Source organism: Monopterus albus, unplaced genomic scaffold (assembly GCF_001952655.1).
Source record: "Monopterus albus unplaced genomic scaffold, M_albus_1.0 scaffold260.1, whole genome shotgun sequence".
NCBI lineage: Eukaryota > Metazoa > Chordata > Actinopteri > Synbranchiformes > Synbranchidae > Monopterus > Monopterus albus.
Window position 1 is genome coordinate 1,423,728 of NW_018128140.1, and position 19,390 is coordinate 1,443,117.

Below are 19,390 nucleotides of genomic sequence, written 5' to 3' on the forward strand. Positions count from 1 at the left end.
GTGACACCGTCACAGGAAGCTGCCGACCTTTTTCCTGGAAACTGGGCGCCTTCGAGCCTTGTCATCAGTCTGAGGTCGGCCGCCGCCATCTCCTCCTGGATGCTGCAGGACGAGTTCCACAGAGGTAGGCTATGGTACAATCTCTGGTTAATGGTCCACCTAAGACCTACATGTGTAAATTCACTTCTGTTTATTACTGAGGCCACAGTTAAAAGTGGTTTTGTACTGGACGACGATGTTCAGAGGTGGCTATATACATTTGTCCTCCCCAGCTATACACATGAGAGGGTCAGAATATTAGGAACACCTAATGTAGAATGATTTTTATTTACAGTTTTCCTCTTTTTTATTCCAATTTTATTTCCCTTCATTGTATTGTTTGATATTAATTATTTTTTAGTACATACAAACATTTAAGGTTGTGAGGAGTTGGGGAAACCTGGACACTTGAAAACATTGAGCAGGTTTTAAAGGGTGTGTGTGTGTGTGTGTGTGTGTGTGTGGTGGTGGTGGTTTGTACTGACATGAGGAGACAATGGCAATCTGTAGCTCCAGAGTGAATCCAAGCTTTGCTTCACACCAACGTGCACAGGTCAGTTTTTCTTCTCACTCTACAAAACAGTAAACAAAATGCCTCCTGAAATGTCTTTTACAGGAATGCAGCAGCTGGAAAATTTTGGTTTTCTTAAAACCAGGGGTTCTCATCCAGGAAGTCTTTAGAGTATTTTGGAAGTGACAAAGTCTTCACGTTCAGCTCCAGGACATTTTGTCCTTTTACTGCAGAGATCCTGATTTTACTTTCCTTAAGCAAAACATCAAACTATCTGCACATGCTGCTGATGTTTGATTTACCATGAACGTTTGAATTTTATCATTACAACCTTCCACTTATGTATTTTCCATGACACGCATGTCAAAGTCAGAGTCACAGTTCTGATCTTTACAGTAAAAACCATGAGAATTTGATCATACAGGCTTAATATCATTTTAGGATGATGTCTGAATGTATATTTTTATAGGCCTATAAGAACCTGTTTTTTACATTACTTTATTAGTTTTTACTTTTCCTCTGTCTTTACAAATATGGGCTTCTGCCGTTCCGTGTCTTCAGTTTTAGGCCTACTATCTGTGGACTTTCGATTATTATTATGATTATGATTATTCATCATTCTTTGATAATGTGATAATCAACACACGTGACTTGTGTTTCCATCGGTTGTCGCTGGGTAGCGCTGACAGGTCCTTTGATCAGAATCTAGGCTGTCATGCACGAGCGCGTGCCCGTGTGTGTTGAGAGAGGGGGTGCATCTACCTCCAAGCACACGGACATGCACACCGGGAGGATGCACCCTCGGTTCAGACAACACACACGGAGCTGAGGAACGACACTGGACTTGGACTAACGGACGCGCCGACTCCAGGAACCAGCTGCACCGAGCTACCGGGACCAGGCTGCGGGCCGGCCGAGCCTCCCCCTGTCGGAGAGAGCGTGCGGACCACGGAGGGAGAATGAAGAAAAGCCAGGGCAGCAGACGGGTAGGAGCCGCGGATCCGATCAGATTTAATGATCCAGTCAGAGCGCGCGTCACGTCCGTGTAGGGCTGGTCGTTACTCAGCCAGAGCTTCGTCCGCTGTTGGTAACACAGCCATGGAACAGGATCCCGTTAACGACGAAGCGGCGCAGTGCGTCTCAGCTCTCATGTAAACACTGCGGCGGCACTAAAGCGTGTGCGCGCTGCGCCTGTATAAAGCAGCTGGTCCCTAACAGGCTCTGTGCGTCCTGTTCGCATCCGAGCGTCAGGGAAACCGCTGACAGAAGGACGACGGCGGCATTTAACCCGAGACACAAACCGATTCACACGTTACCTTTAAACATCTAAGACCTGAGGAGAAAAACGTTTTATTCCAGTGCTTAAAAGCGACAGGCTGTGCGGCAGTGAGCGAAGCAGTTTCTCAGCTTTCACATTAAGTCACTGGTTTAATTTAGTTCTGTTCGTCCTCCGCTGCAAACCACAAGTGAAGTCCAAAATCCAAACATTCTGTGGAGGATCGGCATCTTGTTCTGCTCCCTCGGCTGCTTCCTAGACTGTCCTCAGTGTTTCCAAGTCTTCTCTGGCTCCTGGCCCCCCTCTCTGACCCATGTTTATTGGCAGGGTGTCCAGGACCCGGCTCAGCGGGCAGTCTAGACTCTCCTAGTCCCCCTATCTGACCCATGTTTGTCCACTCTCCATTTGTTGCAGGGTGTCCAGGACCTGGCTCAGCAGGGGGTCCAGCAGCCAGAGAAAGTGGGCTGGATCAGGAAGTTCTGTGGCCGCGGGATCTTCCGGGAGCTGTGGAGGAGCCGCTACGTGGTGCTGCGAGGAGACCACCTCTATATCTCTGACAAGGAGGTGAGGACCAGGTCTGTGGTTTAATGTGTGTAGCAGCGCCTGGTGTTAGGACACAGAGGATTGTGGGTAGGCTGTGGAAGGTCCCTCACTGTTGGTAAAGAGACTGAGGGGCGGGAGCTGTTTGGTGTCATGGACACTGTGGTTCTCAGGGACAAGAGGAGCTGGACTCTGCTGGATCTGCTGTTAGATCACTGTCCATAGACAGAGACGCTGGAGCAGGCAGCTGCTCTGTCTCCATCTGTCCAGTAGCAGCATCAATGTCTTTACCTGGCTGCCAGTTTATTACAGACTGAAGACTTCACTCATCACTCTGTAAGGACACATTGACTGGTTCTGTATGTCTGTTATTTCCTACAAACCCTGTCCAGAGACCAGCAGCACCAGTGAACGTGGTGTCCTCACCATAATGTGTGTGAGTCCAGACCATGGTCCAGCTTATCGCTCTATGCCGTAGACCTCCACCAGCTATTAGACACACCCCAGTTAGCAACACGTTGCTCTGTGCAGTGAGGAGCTGGTGGAGCAGCGACATCAGAGCAGAGACAGTGACTCACTGCTTTATTTTCAGTTTAGCGTGCACAGGTTTAAACTCTTGTTCCAGCCTGCACAGAGCACGTCTCCTGTTTCTGGGATGTTGTGTCTTCTTTGTGTCCATCTTCCGTTTGTGCTGTGGCTTGTTGATCATTCCCAGGCTGATGTGGTTTCTTAGCAAATCGATACCTAACTGGATGCCACCCACTCTTCTGGAGGTTTAACCTGCTGTGCTGTGACAGTGAGGATCACTTCTGATACGTCTCCGTTAGCCCACCTCATGTCATCCTGAGCTTTAAAAGTGAAACCATCGGGCCTTTGTGCACTGGTTGGATTTTATTGTGTTTGCATCTGTGCCTGGGTTTTAAATCACATTTATCTCTGCCTACAGTGTCCCATGTCTCTAGTACCAGTTACAGGTTTTGCAGTACAAATACTCTCAGTGTTAGCAGCTTTAGTTATAGTGAAGTTGGAGTTGCATTAGAAGAAGTAACAGTCTCAGCAGTTGTCGTAGCAGTATCACTAGTTTGACTAGTTTCAGCAGCAGTAGTTTGTCGAAAAACCCGTAAAGACGGGTCCCAGGAAGAACCGAGAAGTACGAAAAACAGTGGCACTGGCCACTGATGACCTGGCATCAGGAATGACCTTACAGGATGAGCTACAGGAGACTATTGAACCGATCATCTCTTTGCAGTTAGAAGTTACAAGCTGTGGGACTGGCTATTTGAAAAGGTGGTAATGGCCAATAGATAATGAAGGAGAATGCCAGCAGATAACAGACAGGCCAGAAGAGGATGAGAATGAGATGTCTGAGCTAGAAGGAACTGCACTGGGGACAGAGAATGTTTCAGTGCCAGAAGAGGAGGATGTGGAGTGGATGCAAAGCTTGTACTCCCCCATCACACCTGGTCCTATGGAACCAGCAGACTTCTGCCAGAAAGAAATGGGGGAAAATGCAGAATATCTGGTGGTGGATGAGTGGAAAGAGGAATTTGAGGTTGAGAAAAAGGAGGAAGAGAAAGAAGAAGAAGAGGAAGACAATGGGAAAAGGAGTTGGAAACTAGAAAGGAGTCGGAGAATGCAGACTACATTGTGGAGGATGCAGGAGAGGCCAAAATGGACCTGGATGGGAAATGGAAGAAATGCCAAGAGAGGCTGGAGGAGAGAGAAAAATTGTTAAAATGCTATGGCACAATGCATAAAGTAGAAAGTTAAGCTTTTAATAAGTAAGGATTATCATAAGATGATTTAAGTCTGTGTTTTGTTTGAAGTAATCATTAGTGAACGTGTAAAAATAAAATGAGAAATGATTGCATTAGAAAAAATGATAAGTGATTTTATATTTAATATAATCTAAAGAGTGAAAAAGTTCTGACTCAGAGAAAAAGGGAAGTAACACACATCCCTGCAAAGAAGAAGTGCAAAAAGTGTGTATGTGACAGAGAAAGAGACAGGGGTTATTAAGAAAGTAGAAATGATGGTTTCAAGCCTAAAAGTAAAGATTTGGTTGATGATTACTGTTTAATCAATGTCTAATCAATAATAATGTTTAGTTAAGTATTGTATTCAAAATATGGAAGATCCATGTTTTAATTTTAAGGCATTGATAGCTTTGTGTAAAATCAGTGTGTAATTCTGAGTGTTTAGTTAAAAGCAATGATGGGATTTTTCTCGTTTCAATCAGAAGTGAGTTTTCTGTATTTTCATTGGATATAAGGATGATTTGGTTTTATGAGAAAGGAGAAGTAGAATCTGGAACTGAATCACAGTGGGGTGGAGGCCAGTAACAGGCAGTGGACTTGAGCTTTGACAGTAAAACATATGCAATAGTTCTGAAGAATACAACTTTGCACACCAAATAAAGTATTAACTGCAAACTGCAGCATCTGGTAGGATGAGAGGACTAAGTCTGCTGACCAGAATCCTTTAAAAACCCGGGCAAAAAGAGGAACGAGAGTACTCCTTCACAGTTGCAGCCGGAGGCTCTTTCAGGTTGATTTTCTGACTTCCAGAAGACCCTGCCGAGAGGCAAGCCGTGAGAGCACCTGTTTGTGGGTGCTCCCCCGCAGGCCGGTCCGGCCTGTGAGGGTGAAATAGATGTAGGCGTGGGACAGTGGAACTGTGTAATTGCTTCACAGTTCAGGTAGGAGCCAATCCCGGCCGGCAATCGGGCGAAGGCGGGGTACACCCTGGACAGGTCGCCAATCCATCGCAGGGCTAACACATAGACGAACAACCACACACATGCACATGCACTCCTATGGGCAATTTAGAGACACCAATCAACCTAAGCTGCATGTCTTTGGACTGTGGGAGGAAGCCGGAGTACCTGGAGAGAACCCACGCAAGCACGGGGAGAACATGCAAACTCCACACTTTTAAGTGGTAATGGTTAAGGCCACACATATAGGCACACGTTTCACAGTGAGTAGTGGATGTTACATAACAGTTCACAGGGTTAACAGTAGACCGATATTGAATTGCTAAGGTGATTTTTAGACAGTTTTATCAGAAAATATTTTATACAAAATATCCAGCTGCTTACATTTCACATAATACAAACTGCCATTTGAATTTCCTATCCTTATTAACATCTTGTGTCAACTAGATACCGTGCAAAGCAAATATGGTCTTAAGTGGCCAGTGTCAGGTGTTAGTGGTTATTTCAGACAAAATGTAACACTTCCTCAAAGGGCCTCGAGTGTACTGGTTTATAAAAATTTCTCAGTACAGAGACATCTGAGGGTATAAGGCGGTAGCTGCCACAATAACTGCAGGTTGATGTTATTTGGGAGGTTTTGGGGTCTTATCCTGAAGTAATAACATGAAAGAGGGAGGTCTGCAGGGAACTCTGTTTGCAGGTTCATGCTAGTTAAATACTGAGTGAATATCTCCATCATACAACCTCAAGCAGTGTTTGGAGCTTTATTATGTTTCAAATATACCACCTTAGTGTGAGAGGTTAAGTTTTATTCCTTCACTCAGGTGTGACACATGTGTGAGCAGTGACCTGAGAGTGTGCATGGCTGACAGCTCCTCATACTACAGCTGTCTCATCACGTCTTCTTCTTCTCCCCCTTTATACATCTGATGTGTTTCAGGAACAGGAAGTGCTCTGATGCTGTGATTCTGACATTTACCTTCTGTAATCTGCTGCGCACCTGCACCTGCATCTTATGACCTCATGTAAGGTGTGAAGAATGGACTTCTAAGGACTCCTAAAGTCTCCTGAATTATCTCAGAATTATGTGTTTCTTTGTGTTTCCAGGTGAAAGATGAGCGTAAAGCACAGGAAGTGTTCAACCTGGCTGATTACGAGCGTTCAGAGGAGCTGAGGAAAGTGAAGAGTCGCAGTAAGAAAGACCACAGTCGCTTCACTGTGCTCCGCTGCCGGCAGCCAGGAAACTCTGTGAGTTACCAAGGCTGGTCCAGGATCTGGTGCTTGTGTTTCCTGTCCCACATATCTGAACCCCCCTCAATCTCTCAGGTTTCTGTCAGTGTACTCTACCATCCTCCACTCTGTCCATCCTGCATTCAGAGATTACACTGTTCACTCAACCTGCCATGTCATTGGTGGATTTCCTCCCACATCCCTCTCAGGATTGGCCGATCAGTTTTAACACCACCCACCTGCCCTGCTGCAGCTGCAGCGATTGGCCGAGCTGTTTGTTTATTCTCCTCTGACAAGGTTTAATCCACAGAATCCCATTAGTCTGTCAGAGGATGATTTGAGCAGGATAATCCCTGCACAGCACTTTCCCACTGCACTGCAGGCTGTTGCAGCCTCCATGCGGGGCCAACAGCCATGAGTAGAATGGATTAAGCCAAATCATGTGTGCTTTACTGAAACAGGCCAGACACCCGTGAAAGTCTCGCAGTCATGGTAATGAGGGTGAATACTGATGATGTGCAGGCTGGTGCAGGTGCTGACTGTGCACACCACAGGAACACTGCCCGTCCTGTTCTGTGTGGGGCCACTGGAATGGTTCTGACAGCTTGTTTTGGTCTGGTTAGTTTGGCCTGAACAGGTGGAAGTGTGTTGCATCACAGTTGAGTCTTTTTGCAGGTTCCCAACCTTGTGTTTCTAGCAGTGAGTCCTGAGGAGAAGGAGTTGTGGGTGAATGCCCTCAACGTGGCGATCATCAAAGCCAAGAACAGAGTCCTAGATGAGGTATGTGTCACCTGTCAGCCGACTAGCAGTGCGCCTCGATGAGTCACACACCATGTTCATAGACCTGATGGGTACTGATAACAAACATGTTGTGGTTTGAAATATTCCCCAACACTCCAGAATAATCTGGAGTCACATTTGATGTTTCTGAGCAGGTGACCACTGAGGAGGACAGTGCACTGGTCCATCCCACCAGAGACCGAGCAAAGATCCCACATGGCCGCCGGCTGCCCACCAGAGGACACCTCATGGCTGTGGTACTGCCCTTGCTCAGCATCTCTCTCATATTTTCACTCATTCAAAGACAGTTTTAACATTGTCACACTGTCCTACTCACTGCAGGCATCCACCTCCTCCCACGGCATTTTGACCCTCGACCTGGTTGCTGAGGAGGACGGTTTCTCCCACGACTACGATGGCTACTCACGGGACTCGTGGGAGAATAGCTTCCAGAGGGTGGGCTCATGTGGACATGTGGCAGTTGTTGGTTCCCAGGGGGTCTGTGGTCGTCAGCGGGCCGGCACTGATGTCTCAAAGCTCAGGGTGACCACCAAGGAGCCCAGGGTGAAGACTGGCAGCTTGCCCAGGGGGAGTGAGCGATCCTGGGGTAAACAGCCCCACCTGGAGGCCTCCAAGGTCCACAAGAGCCAGCAGGTGCAGGTGGGCAAACCTTTTAAGAGTCTATTTAGTGGCTCTGCTGGAGCTTACAGTCATGGCACATGATCTTCCTGAACAGATTAAAGAACTGTAGATGTTCACATTTTCCTGAGCTCTTCCAAGACTTCCTGTCCACGTCTTTCAAACAGAGCTCAGTAAAGAACCTCAAGGTCCAGGTCAGTTCTGGAGCTGTGGATCATATCAAATTTAGAACGACTGTACGACATGGGAACAGTTCAGGGTCACATTATTTCTTTGAAGCCAACTTTTGCAATGTGCAGATTCCAATTTGTAGTCTGTGTTTCCTGCAGTGACAGTTCCACCCACCTGTGTTGTGGCACACACTGCCATGTGATGTGGGCTGCTAGTGCAAGAGGTCCAAGGTTTGTCAGTGTGCAGAGTGTAACCACAAACAATGCACCTTAACCTCATGTTCTTTTTCAGGTCCTCCAGGCTCAGTCTCGGACTCCACAGCCAGGGAAGAGGTCCAGCGTGCAGGGCCGAAGTCGCTGTGCCTCCATGGATGAAGTCCTCTCCTCCAGGTACACCGACACCTGACAGTAAAACAAACCGTCACCACCCAGCTCAGGTGCCTGAGCTGTCCCCATCAACACACCGTAACCTTTGTTATTTGCTGCATTATTTACTATCCTGGCTCTAATGATGTATTCAGAGAGTGGCTGTCACACAGAAATGGAAAGTCCATTAAAACCTGGTGGAAGATCTGGAAAGAATTAAATAGGAATGAAAAGCGGACATGATGTCCAGTGAACCGGTTAAATGAGAAACCACTGCACTGTGATAATAACTCTCGATGCAAAGTTCACTTGCTGAGCTATTGCCAGAGCGCTCGGCTACAGCCACAAGTATGTGTGTACCCACAGTCAAGCATGAACCTCCACCCACAAGTAAATCACTAGTGTGGCAGGTTACAGTTCACTGTGGTTCCTCCACTTACCTCCTCTCTGTCCTACCTCATCCTTCTTCAGGCCAGTGATGCTTCGTTCAGAGTTGCGCTCTGCTCTCCATCAATGTCCGACAGGAGAAGAGGTGGGGGGCGGGGCTTCAGTCCAGCCAGTTGGTCAGCTGCAGAGCCTCATCGCCCAGAGGATGCAGAGAGCCCAGGAGCTGCTGGAGGAGATGAGACTACAGGTCAGACTACGTAATCCATCAGGGTGCTGATTAGTTCATTGGCCTTATGTGTGATGGAGTCACTGCAGAAGCAAAAGTTATGACACAGACAGTAAAAAGGGAACCAGCCACATCTAATGTTGTGTGTGATTGACAGGAGCTGCAGAAGGCCAAAGCAGAGCAGGAACGAGGAGGCAGCTCACCCCACCTGAAGGGCATTGAGTCTCCTCGACTCCACCACCTCAGGGGCTTGGACTCGCCTCACACCAGGTAGGTTCCTTCACATCATCACTTCAAGACTCTGGAAACGATGCATTGCTTAAAGGTGGTGCTGGCATAAGGGGGGATGGGTCAGGGGTCACTGAAATCACTAGGATCAGTTCCTCTTGAAACCTGGAATATCTAGCTGAAGGTGCTGCTAAAGACAAAAGGCTAGAAGGTTAGTGCTACCTGACCTAAACCTTTTATTTCCTTGTGCAGCACAGATCAGCTGAATCTTTACTCATGTGGTTCGCACTGCCGATGTGTTTCTCCAGGACCCTGTTGGCCAACACGTTTCTGGCTGATCTGACCTAGGTCTTCATAGCACAAAGATCTGTGTGTGTGTATTGCCCTGTTTAGTTGTCCCAGAGGCTGGTTGTTCCCACCCCACATGGCAAAGATATGTGGGCTCTCTGTGAGTGTGAAGGTCCTGGTGCGCATAAAACAAACTAGGGTCCGGCAGGGTGCTAGGTCCTAGGTCCTACCTGCCAATATTTAAAAACGGCAGTATTTAACTGACTGCCTTTTCTTCAGCAGGTCGTCTGGATCTCTGAGGAGCAGGAGCAGTGACTCTCCTCGCTTCCGGGGCAAAGACTCTCCTCGTATGAGAGGAAAAGAGTCTCCTCGATCCAAAGCCAAGAGGAATCGCTCCAAAGGCACTAACTCGCCTCGCTCCAGAGGATCCCATTCACCTGCCACTAAAACAAACGGCTCTCCCCTACTGAAGGATTCACCACATCTGACCACCGCTGACTTTCCTCAATCCATGAGCTCCGACACAGGTCACTTACCGAAACTCCAGAGATCATGCAGCTCTCCTGTGCAGACGTCACCATGTGAATCGCCTCCGTGTGTCACAGGATCAAACCCCCCTCAGGTTAGAGGATCTGACTCACCACGAGGCAGTGGAACCAGCTCCCCGCGTGTGGGCAGCAGCCTGGATTCACCCTGTCTGAGTCACAAGCACTCCCCGAGCCTTTCTGAGTCCTTTCAGTCCTCCCAGCCCCAAACCCCTGACAAACACAGCCAGTCCCCACCTCTGCCTGCTTCACCGCCCTCCCTGCTGTCAGAGGAGGACCAGGAAGTGGAAAGAAGGCGTGCCGAGGCCGAGCGCCTCCTGGAGGAGGCTGTGTCATCGTGGAGGGAGGCGCAGGAGGTGCTGCAGGAGGTGAAGGAGCTGCAGAGTCAGCACAGGAGGACCTATGAGAAGACGAACTTGTTAGCGGCAGCAGCCGGGTTGCCTGCAGCAAGCGTAGCAGCAGAGGAGGACAACACGGCCACTTCGCCGACATCACCTGACAGTGACGAGGAGTCTGAGACATCTTGAAGAGGACTTTTTTCTTACCAGTATTTATTGGATTATTTTCTCAGTGGAACTAGCGGCGCTGTTTAGCAGGATTAGCATCATTTCTATGTTCTGATGTGGGGCCAGTGGGATGCATGTGAACACTAATGTGGGTTATTGTAAAACCAGCCATCTATACTTCTCCCCAGTTCTTCCTCAGTGCACTGGACCATCACTGGTCCGACGCCCTCTCACTCCTGCTGCCCGTTTTACTCTCGAGAGTCTCTGTGTGACATGTGGTATTTGAGTAGAGTTTTGATGGAGGGTCACTTCTTTTCTACATCTGTAATGGTGCTGCACGTTTTTCTTCTTCGTCTTTTCTACTGACAGTGAAGTCAAAGCCTCTGTGTTGATGTCAGACACAGGTTTTTGGAAGACAAAATAACGTTCGTCCTTCACAGACTTTTTTTCCAAAGATGCCAACGTTTATATGGTGGAAAAGTTTTCAATACGATGATTAGGACCTGCTTTGTCTTTTCCTGGTGTTAAAATAATGAGGCTGAAGTGGTCCCAGTCCGGCTGAGTTGTGGCTGCACACATCCCACCCAGTCGTTCTCAGTTCACTGCTGAATTCAACCTAAACACATTTTGGTTGAACTCAGCAGTAAAAGTCAGGGAGTTGAACGTCCTCTATGCTGAGGACAGAATAAGCAATAATGTCAATAAGAAACAGATGTGGTTCCCTCCAACACTGCATTTGTTTAACAGTTGTATCACTGCTGCACCGCCAAGTTGTGTTCATATGCAATGTACAAGCACAAAGTCAACAACAGGTCCCAGGACCAGATACTGAAGGACCCAGGTTAATGCCTGTTGTGTTGTAGTGCGGCATTTGTTTGAACCTGTAGTGTCTGACAAGCACCGGGCATGAGTTTAAACAAAGCACCAGTCGCGTTTTGGCCCATGGTCACTTTTATAAAAGAATAATCTAAATAAACTTTTGGATCATGATTCTTAAAAACTGTTTTTAGATAGTGAAGGAAATTTTCAGTCGAACTTTAAACATGAACAAACTGCAGACACGTCAAAATTACACGTCACTGACAAAGTGTTCATGTCGCACACACAAAACGTGTCACAGACGCACATTCAACATCCCAGATTCACATGACGACATTTCTGTATCGCAGACATACATGAGAAAAGTCATGCGCCACTGACTGGTGACTGGGTCTATGACTGGGTCCTTGACTGACAAGACGATAAACAGGCTGCTGGCCTGAAAGCTGTAGGACACGTGACCAGGTCTCTGCACTAACCTGAGCTGAACCACTGTTAGTTTATCTGATTCATCAAACCAATGTCAATATTCACTGTATCTGCTCTGAGTGTGTCCTCACTGCCACGTCGCCTTCACGTGTCATGAACCTTGTCGGAGATAAACACACTGTACTGATAGTGAACAATGTGTTATAATGTCTGCACACCCACTACGCTCTGTCAGAGTATGAAAGCAGTTGCTTTAAATGTCTGGTTTTCTTTTTAAAACTCAATTACAGATTTCTCTGTTCATGTCTTTGAATGATGATGTTTGAATTAACTGTATGCAGCAATGCATTGTGGGTCAATGGCGCACAAGAAGGAAAAAACTACGTTGAGCATCCAGAGCTCATCTTCACATACAAAACAAAATGAGCTAAAGACGCCGCCAGCGGGTGATGTCACTTCACGTGGCGACTCCAGTTTCCGCCTTGCTGTCAGGTTCAAGGTGACCCTACCTGGGGACAGGTGCACGCGCCTCACTGGCTGAAGCTCTGCCTGGTTTAAATGGAAATAGCAGCTGAGTGATATCAGATGATGGCGGTGTATTTAGTTGTGCGGTGTTTTTAAAAAGCTGCTGATGTAGCTACAGAAGTGACTACACGTATAATTTGGTGCCTTTAAGGAACAAATTTGGGGCGAGGCTTCCAGCCACGAACCCACAGACACTGATGAGCTTTACGTCTAAGGCTAAATGATTAGCGAGCTGGAAGTCTGAATGTACAGCTGAGCCTGCTTTACACAAGGAGGAGCAGGTGAGTCTCAGGCTGCGTCCGAAACTGCCTACTACCATACTGTATAGTAGGCGAAAAGCAGTAGGCGAGGCGAGTAGTATGTCCGGATTCGTAGTATTCCAAAAACAGTAGACGAAAAGTACCCGGATGACCTACTGCTTCCGGTTGGATTTTGCAGTGTGCATACGATGGACACTTCATTATCCCATGATGCCCCGGGAGACTGATGTAGCTACAGAAGTGACTACACGTATAATTTGGTGCCTTTAAGGAACAAATTTGGGGCGAGGCTTCCAGCCACGAACCCACAGACACTGATGAGCTTTACGTCTAAGGCTAAATGATTAGCGAGCTGGAAGTCTGAATGTACAGCTGAGCCTGCTTTATACAAGGAGGAGCAGGTGAGTCTCAGCCTTGCTTCTGGGCTTGGGTCTAGAAATCCACTCCCAGATTCTGGTCACATGACCCGACACCCTGCCGCTCTACTGGCTGCCAGCCCCAAGCAGGACTCGGGTCAGTGAGCTGTGATGAAGAGCAGCCCAACAGTCTCAGCCACCTCACAACACACGAGTGTGGCCGATTACGTATGCATGAGGGAGCGTTTGTTGATGACTAATCTGCTGCTTCAGATGACCAGACTATCTTAAATACCGAGTCCCTCCGGCTCGGTGCTGTCATTTGTTTAGACTCCACTAGATGGACCGAGGGTCCAGCAGCACTGATGCGCCTCTCGTTAGAAGGTCTGGGGCTGCTGATGCCTTCATCGGTTTGCTGATGCCACTTTAAAGCTGCATTAACTAAGCTTTAGCACAAATTCAGATAATTCAAGTAAAAATCACCTAGATGTGTTGTCCCCCTGCTGTACCAGCCCCCACTCTCACTTCAGCATTAACGGTTGAAGTTAATGCAGCTGTAACTTGCATCAGGCCCTGCACACCGTGGTGCTCGCAGTAGACGGGGTACCTGGTCCCCTTCTGCACTCAGCAGACTGAGGGACACAGACCGGGGGCTCTGGGGCCTCGCACCATGCTTCAGGGTCCTCGTCTGCAGAGGAAACACCAACATTGTGTGTGTGGAACTGGATTATTTATGGAAGTGTTTCCCAACCACTGTGTCGCGGCACATAAGTGTTCCGTGAGAAATCATCAGGTGTACCGTGGAAGATTATCCAGTTTCACCTGATTGGTACTCTAAGCAAGCAGCGTGTAGTGACAGGCAGAACAATTACATGCTCTTCCACTAGAAGGCAGTATCACGCTAAATACGAAAGTACATAGTCGTGCTACAAGCCAGACAACGCTGCAGGTAATAGCGATGGATAAGTATTTGAAAAGAAAAAGTAGTCAATCTGACCTGGGTCCTGGAGAAAATTCTGACCCAGATGAAGGCCCTAGCTCAAGACAATACAATGAAAGTTATCTTGCCTTTGGATTCATTTATACTGGGGAACCAACCGAGCCAATTCCGTTCAAGTAAAAATCACCTAGATGTGTTGTCCCCCTGCTGTACCAGCCCCCACTCTCACTTCAGCATTAACGGTTGAAGTTAATGCAGCTGTAACTTGCATCAGGCCCTGCACACCGTGGTGCTCGCAGTAGACGGGGTACCTGGTCCCCTTCTGCACTCAGCAGACTGAGGGACACAGACCGGGGGCTCTGGGGCCTCGCACCATGCTTCAGGGTCCTCGTCTGCAGAGGAAACACCAACATTGTGTGTGTGGAACTGGATTATTTATGGAAGTGTTTCCCAACCACTGTGTCGCGGCACATAAGTGTTCCGTGAGAAATCATCAGGTGTACCGTGGAAGATTATCCAGTTTCACCTGATTGGTACTCTAAGCAAGCAGCGTGTAGTGACAGGCAGAACAATTACATGCTCTTCCACTAGAAGGCAGTATCACGCTAAATACGAAAGTACATAGTCGTGCTACAAGCCAGACAACGCTGCAGGTAATAGCGATGGATAAGTATTTGAAAAGAAAAAGTAGTCAATCTGACCTGGGTCCTGGAGAAAATTCTGACCCAGATGAAGGCCCTAGCTCAAGACAATACAATGAAAGTTATCTTGCCTTTGGATTCATTTATACTGGGGAACCAACCGAGCCAATTCCGCTATGCCTAGTGTGCGGGGAAAAATTGTCAAACAGTGCCATGGTTCCAAGTAAACTTAAACGCCATCTCCAGACAAAACACCCATCACTTCAAAATAAGAACACGGACTATTTTGTTCAACTACGTGAACAGACTGAGAAACAGGCAGCGTTAATGAGGAAAACCACCAAGACATCGTCTTGGGAAGTGATGGGAAGTTCGGATCATTTTACTGATTCGGTTCTTTGAATCTCATTCAGCAAAATGAACGAATCCTTTTTCGAGTCATTTCGTTCATTTCAGCAGAATGTAATTAAAATGTTACATGTTAATTCCCCATCTACTTACGCACATATTGATCACGTTTCGAATGAGAAAGAACCAAGGCCATATTATAAGTAATATCGTACCTGTGTCTTGAGGCTATGCAGTCTGTCACCTCACCTCCGATATTTTGGGTCAAATTCGTTTGGTCTTTTGTCACCTAACATCCTAAGATAAGCTTTGCTGTGCCGTCTTCTGTATAGTAAACAGAAAGATTTTCCCTGATGAAGTTTAAAGCATTAACCAGCTCTTTATTAAAACATTCAGTGTTATGGAAAAGAACCATATTGACAGATATTCACAAAATTATAGTCTGTAGGAAATAAAAAGCTATTTTATAATAAAAATAAATGCATCACGTAACAGTAAGAGTAAAAAAACTGTAAGTACGGTTGAAAATTAACTAATTTTTGTATCCAACAAAGCGGTCATGTCACGTTACAAAAACGAACGACTCGAAACCGAGGACTCGAAAGGTGAACTAATCTTATGCGATGTTGCGCGTGCGTGGTCAACACAAAATGAACGAGTCACTGCCCGAGACAACCCGATGTTCTCGAGTCAAAGGAAAGATTCGAATCGTTCGTGAACAACATCACTACAGGACGAGTGAGAAAGCTTAAAGCTAGCTGCCAAGTTGCTGAACTCATCGCTAAATCAAAACAGCCACACACCGTAGCAGAGACATTAATACGGCCTGCCTGCAAAATTATCTTAAAAGAGCTGCTCGGCCCTAGCCCAAGTCCCTGTCTCAAATCATACAATTTCCAGACGTATTGAAGACATGTCCTGCTGACATTGAAAAGATAGTTTTGGAAAAGTTGCACATTAGTGGGAAATTTGCATTGCAAATCGATGAATCTACAGATATCAGTGGACATGCACAACTTATGGCAAATGTGCGCTTTGTAGATAGAGATCATCAGAAAAAACATTCTGTTTTGCAAGGAATTGCCAGAAAGAACAACAGGAGAGGAAATTTTTCGAGTTGTGTCAGAGTACCTTGAACAAGGAGGACTGAAGTGGCAAAACTGTGCAAGTGTTTGCACCGATGGAGCAGCTGCCGTGCTCCTGCACACCAAAGGATTTGTAAACAGAGTGAAAGAGCAACATTCAGATGTCATTGCGACGTATTGTTTTCTGCACCGGGAAGCAAAAAAAAAGTCGTATGTTCGCATCACTGTGTGAGGAAATGTCAGCGCAACGTAAAATGTTATTGCTCCACATGGAGGTCCGGTGGCTGTCCTGTGGCAAAGTTTTAGCCAGTGTGTATGAGCTGCGGGAGTAACTTAAAGTGTTTTTGACAAATGAGAAGTATGATGATGCTAAGTTGCTCTCAAGTGACAAGTGGTGTGCAAGACTGGCATATCTATCAGATATATTTCACCACCCGAATGACCTGAACACACGAATGCAAGGCTGAAATGAAACCCTGCTCACAAGTACAGATAAAATAAAGGGATTTTGTTCAAAGGTGCAGCTCTGGAAACAACATGTGGAAAGTGTCAACCTTAACATGTTCCCACACACCCAGAAATGGCAGGGTATCAACAGTGCTGCACTGTGTGAGACAATAGGTAAACATCTGCAAAGTCTTGAGCAGAAATTGTCATGTTATTTCCATTCACTTTCCACTGATTGCCTTGACTGGGTTAGGAAGCCATACAGCTCAACTGCAGTTGGAAAGGACATGACTTTGCAGGAGCAGGAAGAAATAACTGAACTGAGACAAAATCGTGGTCGAAAAATGAGCTTTGCCGATCTACCTTTGGACAGTTTTTGGCTGACTGCTGCCAAGGAGTTCCCCATTATGGCAAACAAAGCTATTTCAGTCCTGCTCCCTTTCTCTGCAACCTATCTATGCGAGGTGGGCTTTTCAAGCATGACTGCTATAAAGACAAAAAAAGAGAGAGAGACTCGGAGCTGTTGAGGAAGACCTTCGTGTGTGTCTTTCTTCAATTCTTGCAAGAATATCAGCTTTGTGTTCAACTAAACAGACCCAGGTTTCACACTGAGTAAGTAAATTGAGACTAGATTTTCATTATATTTCAATAAATATACTTTTTGTGACATTTTGGTTTGGTGGTGTGCCTTGTGATTTGTCTAATGTAAAATAGGTTGGGAAACACTGATTTACAGAGCTGAAACACTGGAGCTGATTTGTGTTCACGTCACAGCCCCATAAATTACTTACCCCCTCTCTCTCCATTTGTGTCGTCATGCTCACTCCCCCATGATGTTTTGGCTTACTCTCCCTGCGGTGAGTTGGGGGTCTTACATATTTTATTAACACCACACTCAGCAATGTGCTGTGCCCCAGGTGTTTCTGTGTGTGTGTGTGTGTGTGTGGGGGGGGGTTATTGTGAGTCAGAGCCCTGCAGCGTCTCTCTGAAGCCTCGACCTGGTTTGTTTCTCCACCTATCAGCCTACCCCACCCCCATTCCTGTTTCTCCTGGGCAGTCACATGCAGCAACAGGACATGCTAACGCTGACACACAGCAGCTCCAACAGGACGGCAATAAATCATTCATTACATGTTACACCATCTGCTGCTGATTTTAAGGGATGCACTTTTTCTTACTCTTAAATCTACAACCTGATAGTCTGGGATGGATGCAACCACATTTCAGGTGAGCTGGGCCCAGGTGTCAGAATGCATCTCAGTAAGAGGCTCAACCTCCCAGTGCTAGAAGGCAAACACCATCTAGTCTGTAGCAACTATGACACCAGAGGCAGCTGTAATGTAAGATAAGAGTTTATATCAGGATTAAGTCCTTATCGCTGACGGCAGAGACTCGAGGGCAGCGCAGATCCAATCAGGAAACGGAGAGAAGGAAGTAAACACAAGCAGTGACCCCTGTGAAGAAGAACCTGCACAAGCTCCTTCATATGAGGCTGCGTCCACATCCAGCTGCAGTTTCCCTCCCAGCACCTCAGACCCAGTGTGTCCACAGCAGTGTGAACAGACCAGACCAGATGACCTCAGACCAAATCTGGGCCACCTGCGTATATGCTCCTAGACCCGATTCCCTTCAGACCCCTGACTGTGCGAGCACTCCTCTCCTCCTTAGATCAGAATCCATGTGGTCGTTTTAACCTCTCCTCCTCTGCACATACGGCCTGTCGACATCATTCGGCATCGGCCCCTAAACAAGGAGCACAGTCTTCTTCCGATGTAAATGTGTGATTCACGTGTCAGTCCGATCTGACAGCCGGAGCCATCAGGAACCAGGTGAGAGCAGGTGTCTGTGCACAGGGACTCCTTATAGGTTCACAGTGTTGTGATGTGCCTATACCAGTCCAACGCTAACTGGTTCCTACTGGGAGTTACAGTGAAAGGCACCCAGACTGAGGACCCAGAGAGAAACTGGACCAAACTAAACTGGTTTCTGGGAGCACTGGTTACTACTGGTGCAGCAGTGGGAAACTAGACTGGAAAGCGTTTCTTATTGTGCAATTAAAAACAAAACAACTTCAGTTCTGTCCACACTTTCTTTGTATTGACCACTGGGTTTGTATGTAAAAATAAAATCAAGAACCAGCTTGGTTTCAAAACAGTGACAGTGTAATCAGCTGACCCTCATCGACCAACCAGAACAGCTGCAGTCTGACGCCAGAGACCAGGTTCTCGAGGGAGGGACGCCGACAGGAAGCTCCCTGGGGAGGGGGTCACAGCTGCTCAATCCAGTTTCCCAGTCTGATCTGTTTAAAACGGAGATGGGTTCACACCGTCCACAGACTCATGTCCATCACCGACTATCTGTGGACTCATTAGATCAGTGAACAGGACAAGTCTAACGGGGGAAACACGGAGGTTTTACAGGATCCCTGTACACAGCAACACATAGTTTTATCCTTTTTACATGTTTCTGCATCTTATTTGTCCCACTGGTGTTCAGCACAGTTTCACCACACAAGCATTTGAATCATGTGAATGAGAAGAGACAAACCTACCGTGCATTCTTCCATTTGTTCTGTAGAACCAGTCTATTCATTCAGACAGGTGATAGGTCTGGATGAAGAGCATCAGTGTGAAGAGGAGGGTGCATCACAGTGCAGCAGGTTCCTGTAAAAACTGCAGAACCAGTCTTTAATTCACATATTCACATCTCAGCTGGTCGTTTCATGTGGAAACATGTTTGACATCACAAACCACAAACTGGATTTGTTGTTACAGTATTTCACAATGTAAATAAAATGTCAAATGGGGTGAAAAAAAGCCAAGCGTGGTATCTTTGAGTCAGGACGACAACGGCGCCACCTGCTGGATGAACACCACACTTCATCACCATACTGCAGCAACAAGCTTCATTAACCTATTTTATATACTTTTAGTTTTAATTTTAGTCATACCTATTCTATGCCTTTATTGCACCATTTTATTTTGTAACTGCAGTTTAATGTTTTGAACCTTGTTTTTAAAAAGTACAGAGTTCTCTCCTTCAGTTTTATTCTCTCCCTTCCTCTTGGCCTCCTGTTTTCTTTCTCTCCACCTT

General features: G+C 46.7%; 1 protein-coding gene across 3 annotated transcripts; it reads left to right on the top strand.

Moving 5' to 3' along the window:
- Positions 1–1,255: 1,255 nt before the first annotated feature.
- Positions 1,256–13,922, top strand: plekho1a (pleckstrin homology domain containing, family O member 1a). 3 transcript variants are annotated; one of them, XM_020621461.1, is made up of 11 exons: positions 1,256–1,536; positions 2,241–2,390; positions 6,190–6,330; positions 6,988–7,092; positions 7,248–7,349; positions 7,435–7,752; positions 8,194–8,291; positions 8,739–8,901; positions 9,038–9,150; positions 9,676–12,501; positions 12,882–13,922. In XM_020621461.1, exons 1-10 carry the CDS (start codon positions 1,510–1,512, stop codon positions 10,466–10,468), a joined length of 2,010 nt encoding a protein of 669 aa, XP_020477117.1. In that variant the 5' UTR covers positions 1,256–1,509; the 3' UTR covers positions 10,469–12,501; positions 12,882–13,922. The 3 variants fall into 3 exon arrangements, with proteins under 3 accessions (XP_020477117.1, XP_020477116.1, XP_020477114.1); XM_020621460.1 differs by having other exon boundaries at positions 1,461–1,536; positions 9,679–12,501; XM_020621458.1 differs by lacking the exon at positions 12,882–13,922 and having other exon boundaries at positions 1,461–1,536; positions 9,676–12,603.
- The last annotated feature ends 5,468 nt before the right edge of the window (positions 13,923–19,390 follow it).

What these genes read in the sequence shown, in the direction of transcription:
- plekho1a (XM_020621461.1), top strand. Translation starts at nt 1,510, where the DNA reads ATGAAGAAAAGCCAGGGCAGCAGACGG. An exon ending in TCTATATCTCTGACAAGGAG is followed by an intron (nt 2,391 to 6,189) that starts GTGAGGACCAGG and finishes TTGTGTTTCCAG; the next exon opens with GTGAAAGATGAGCGTAAAGC. An exon ending in GCCGGCAGCCAGGAAACTCT is followed by an intron (nt 6,331 to 6,987) that starts GTGAGTTACCAA and finishes GTCTTTTTGCAG; the next exon opens with GTTCCCAACCTTGTGTTTCT.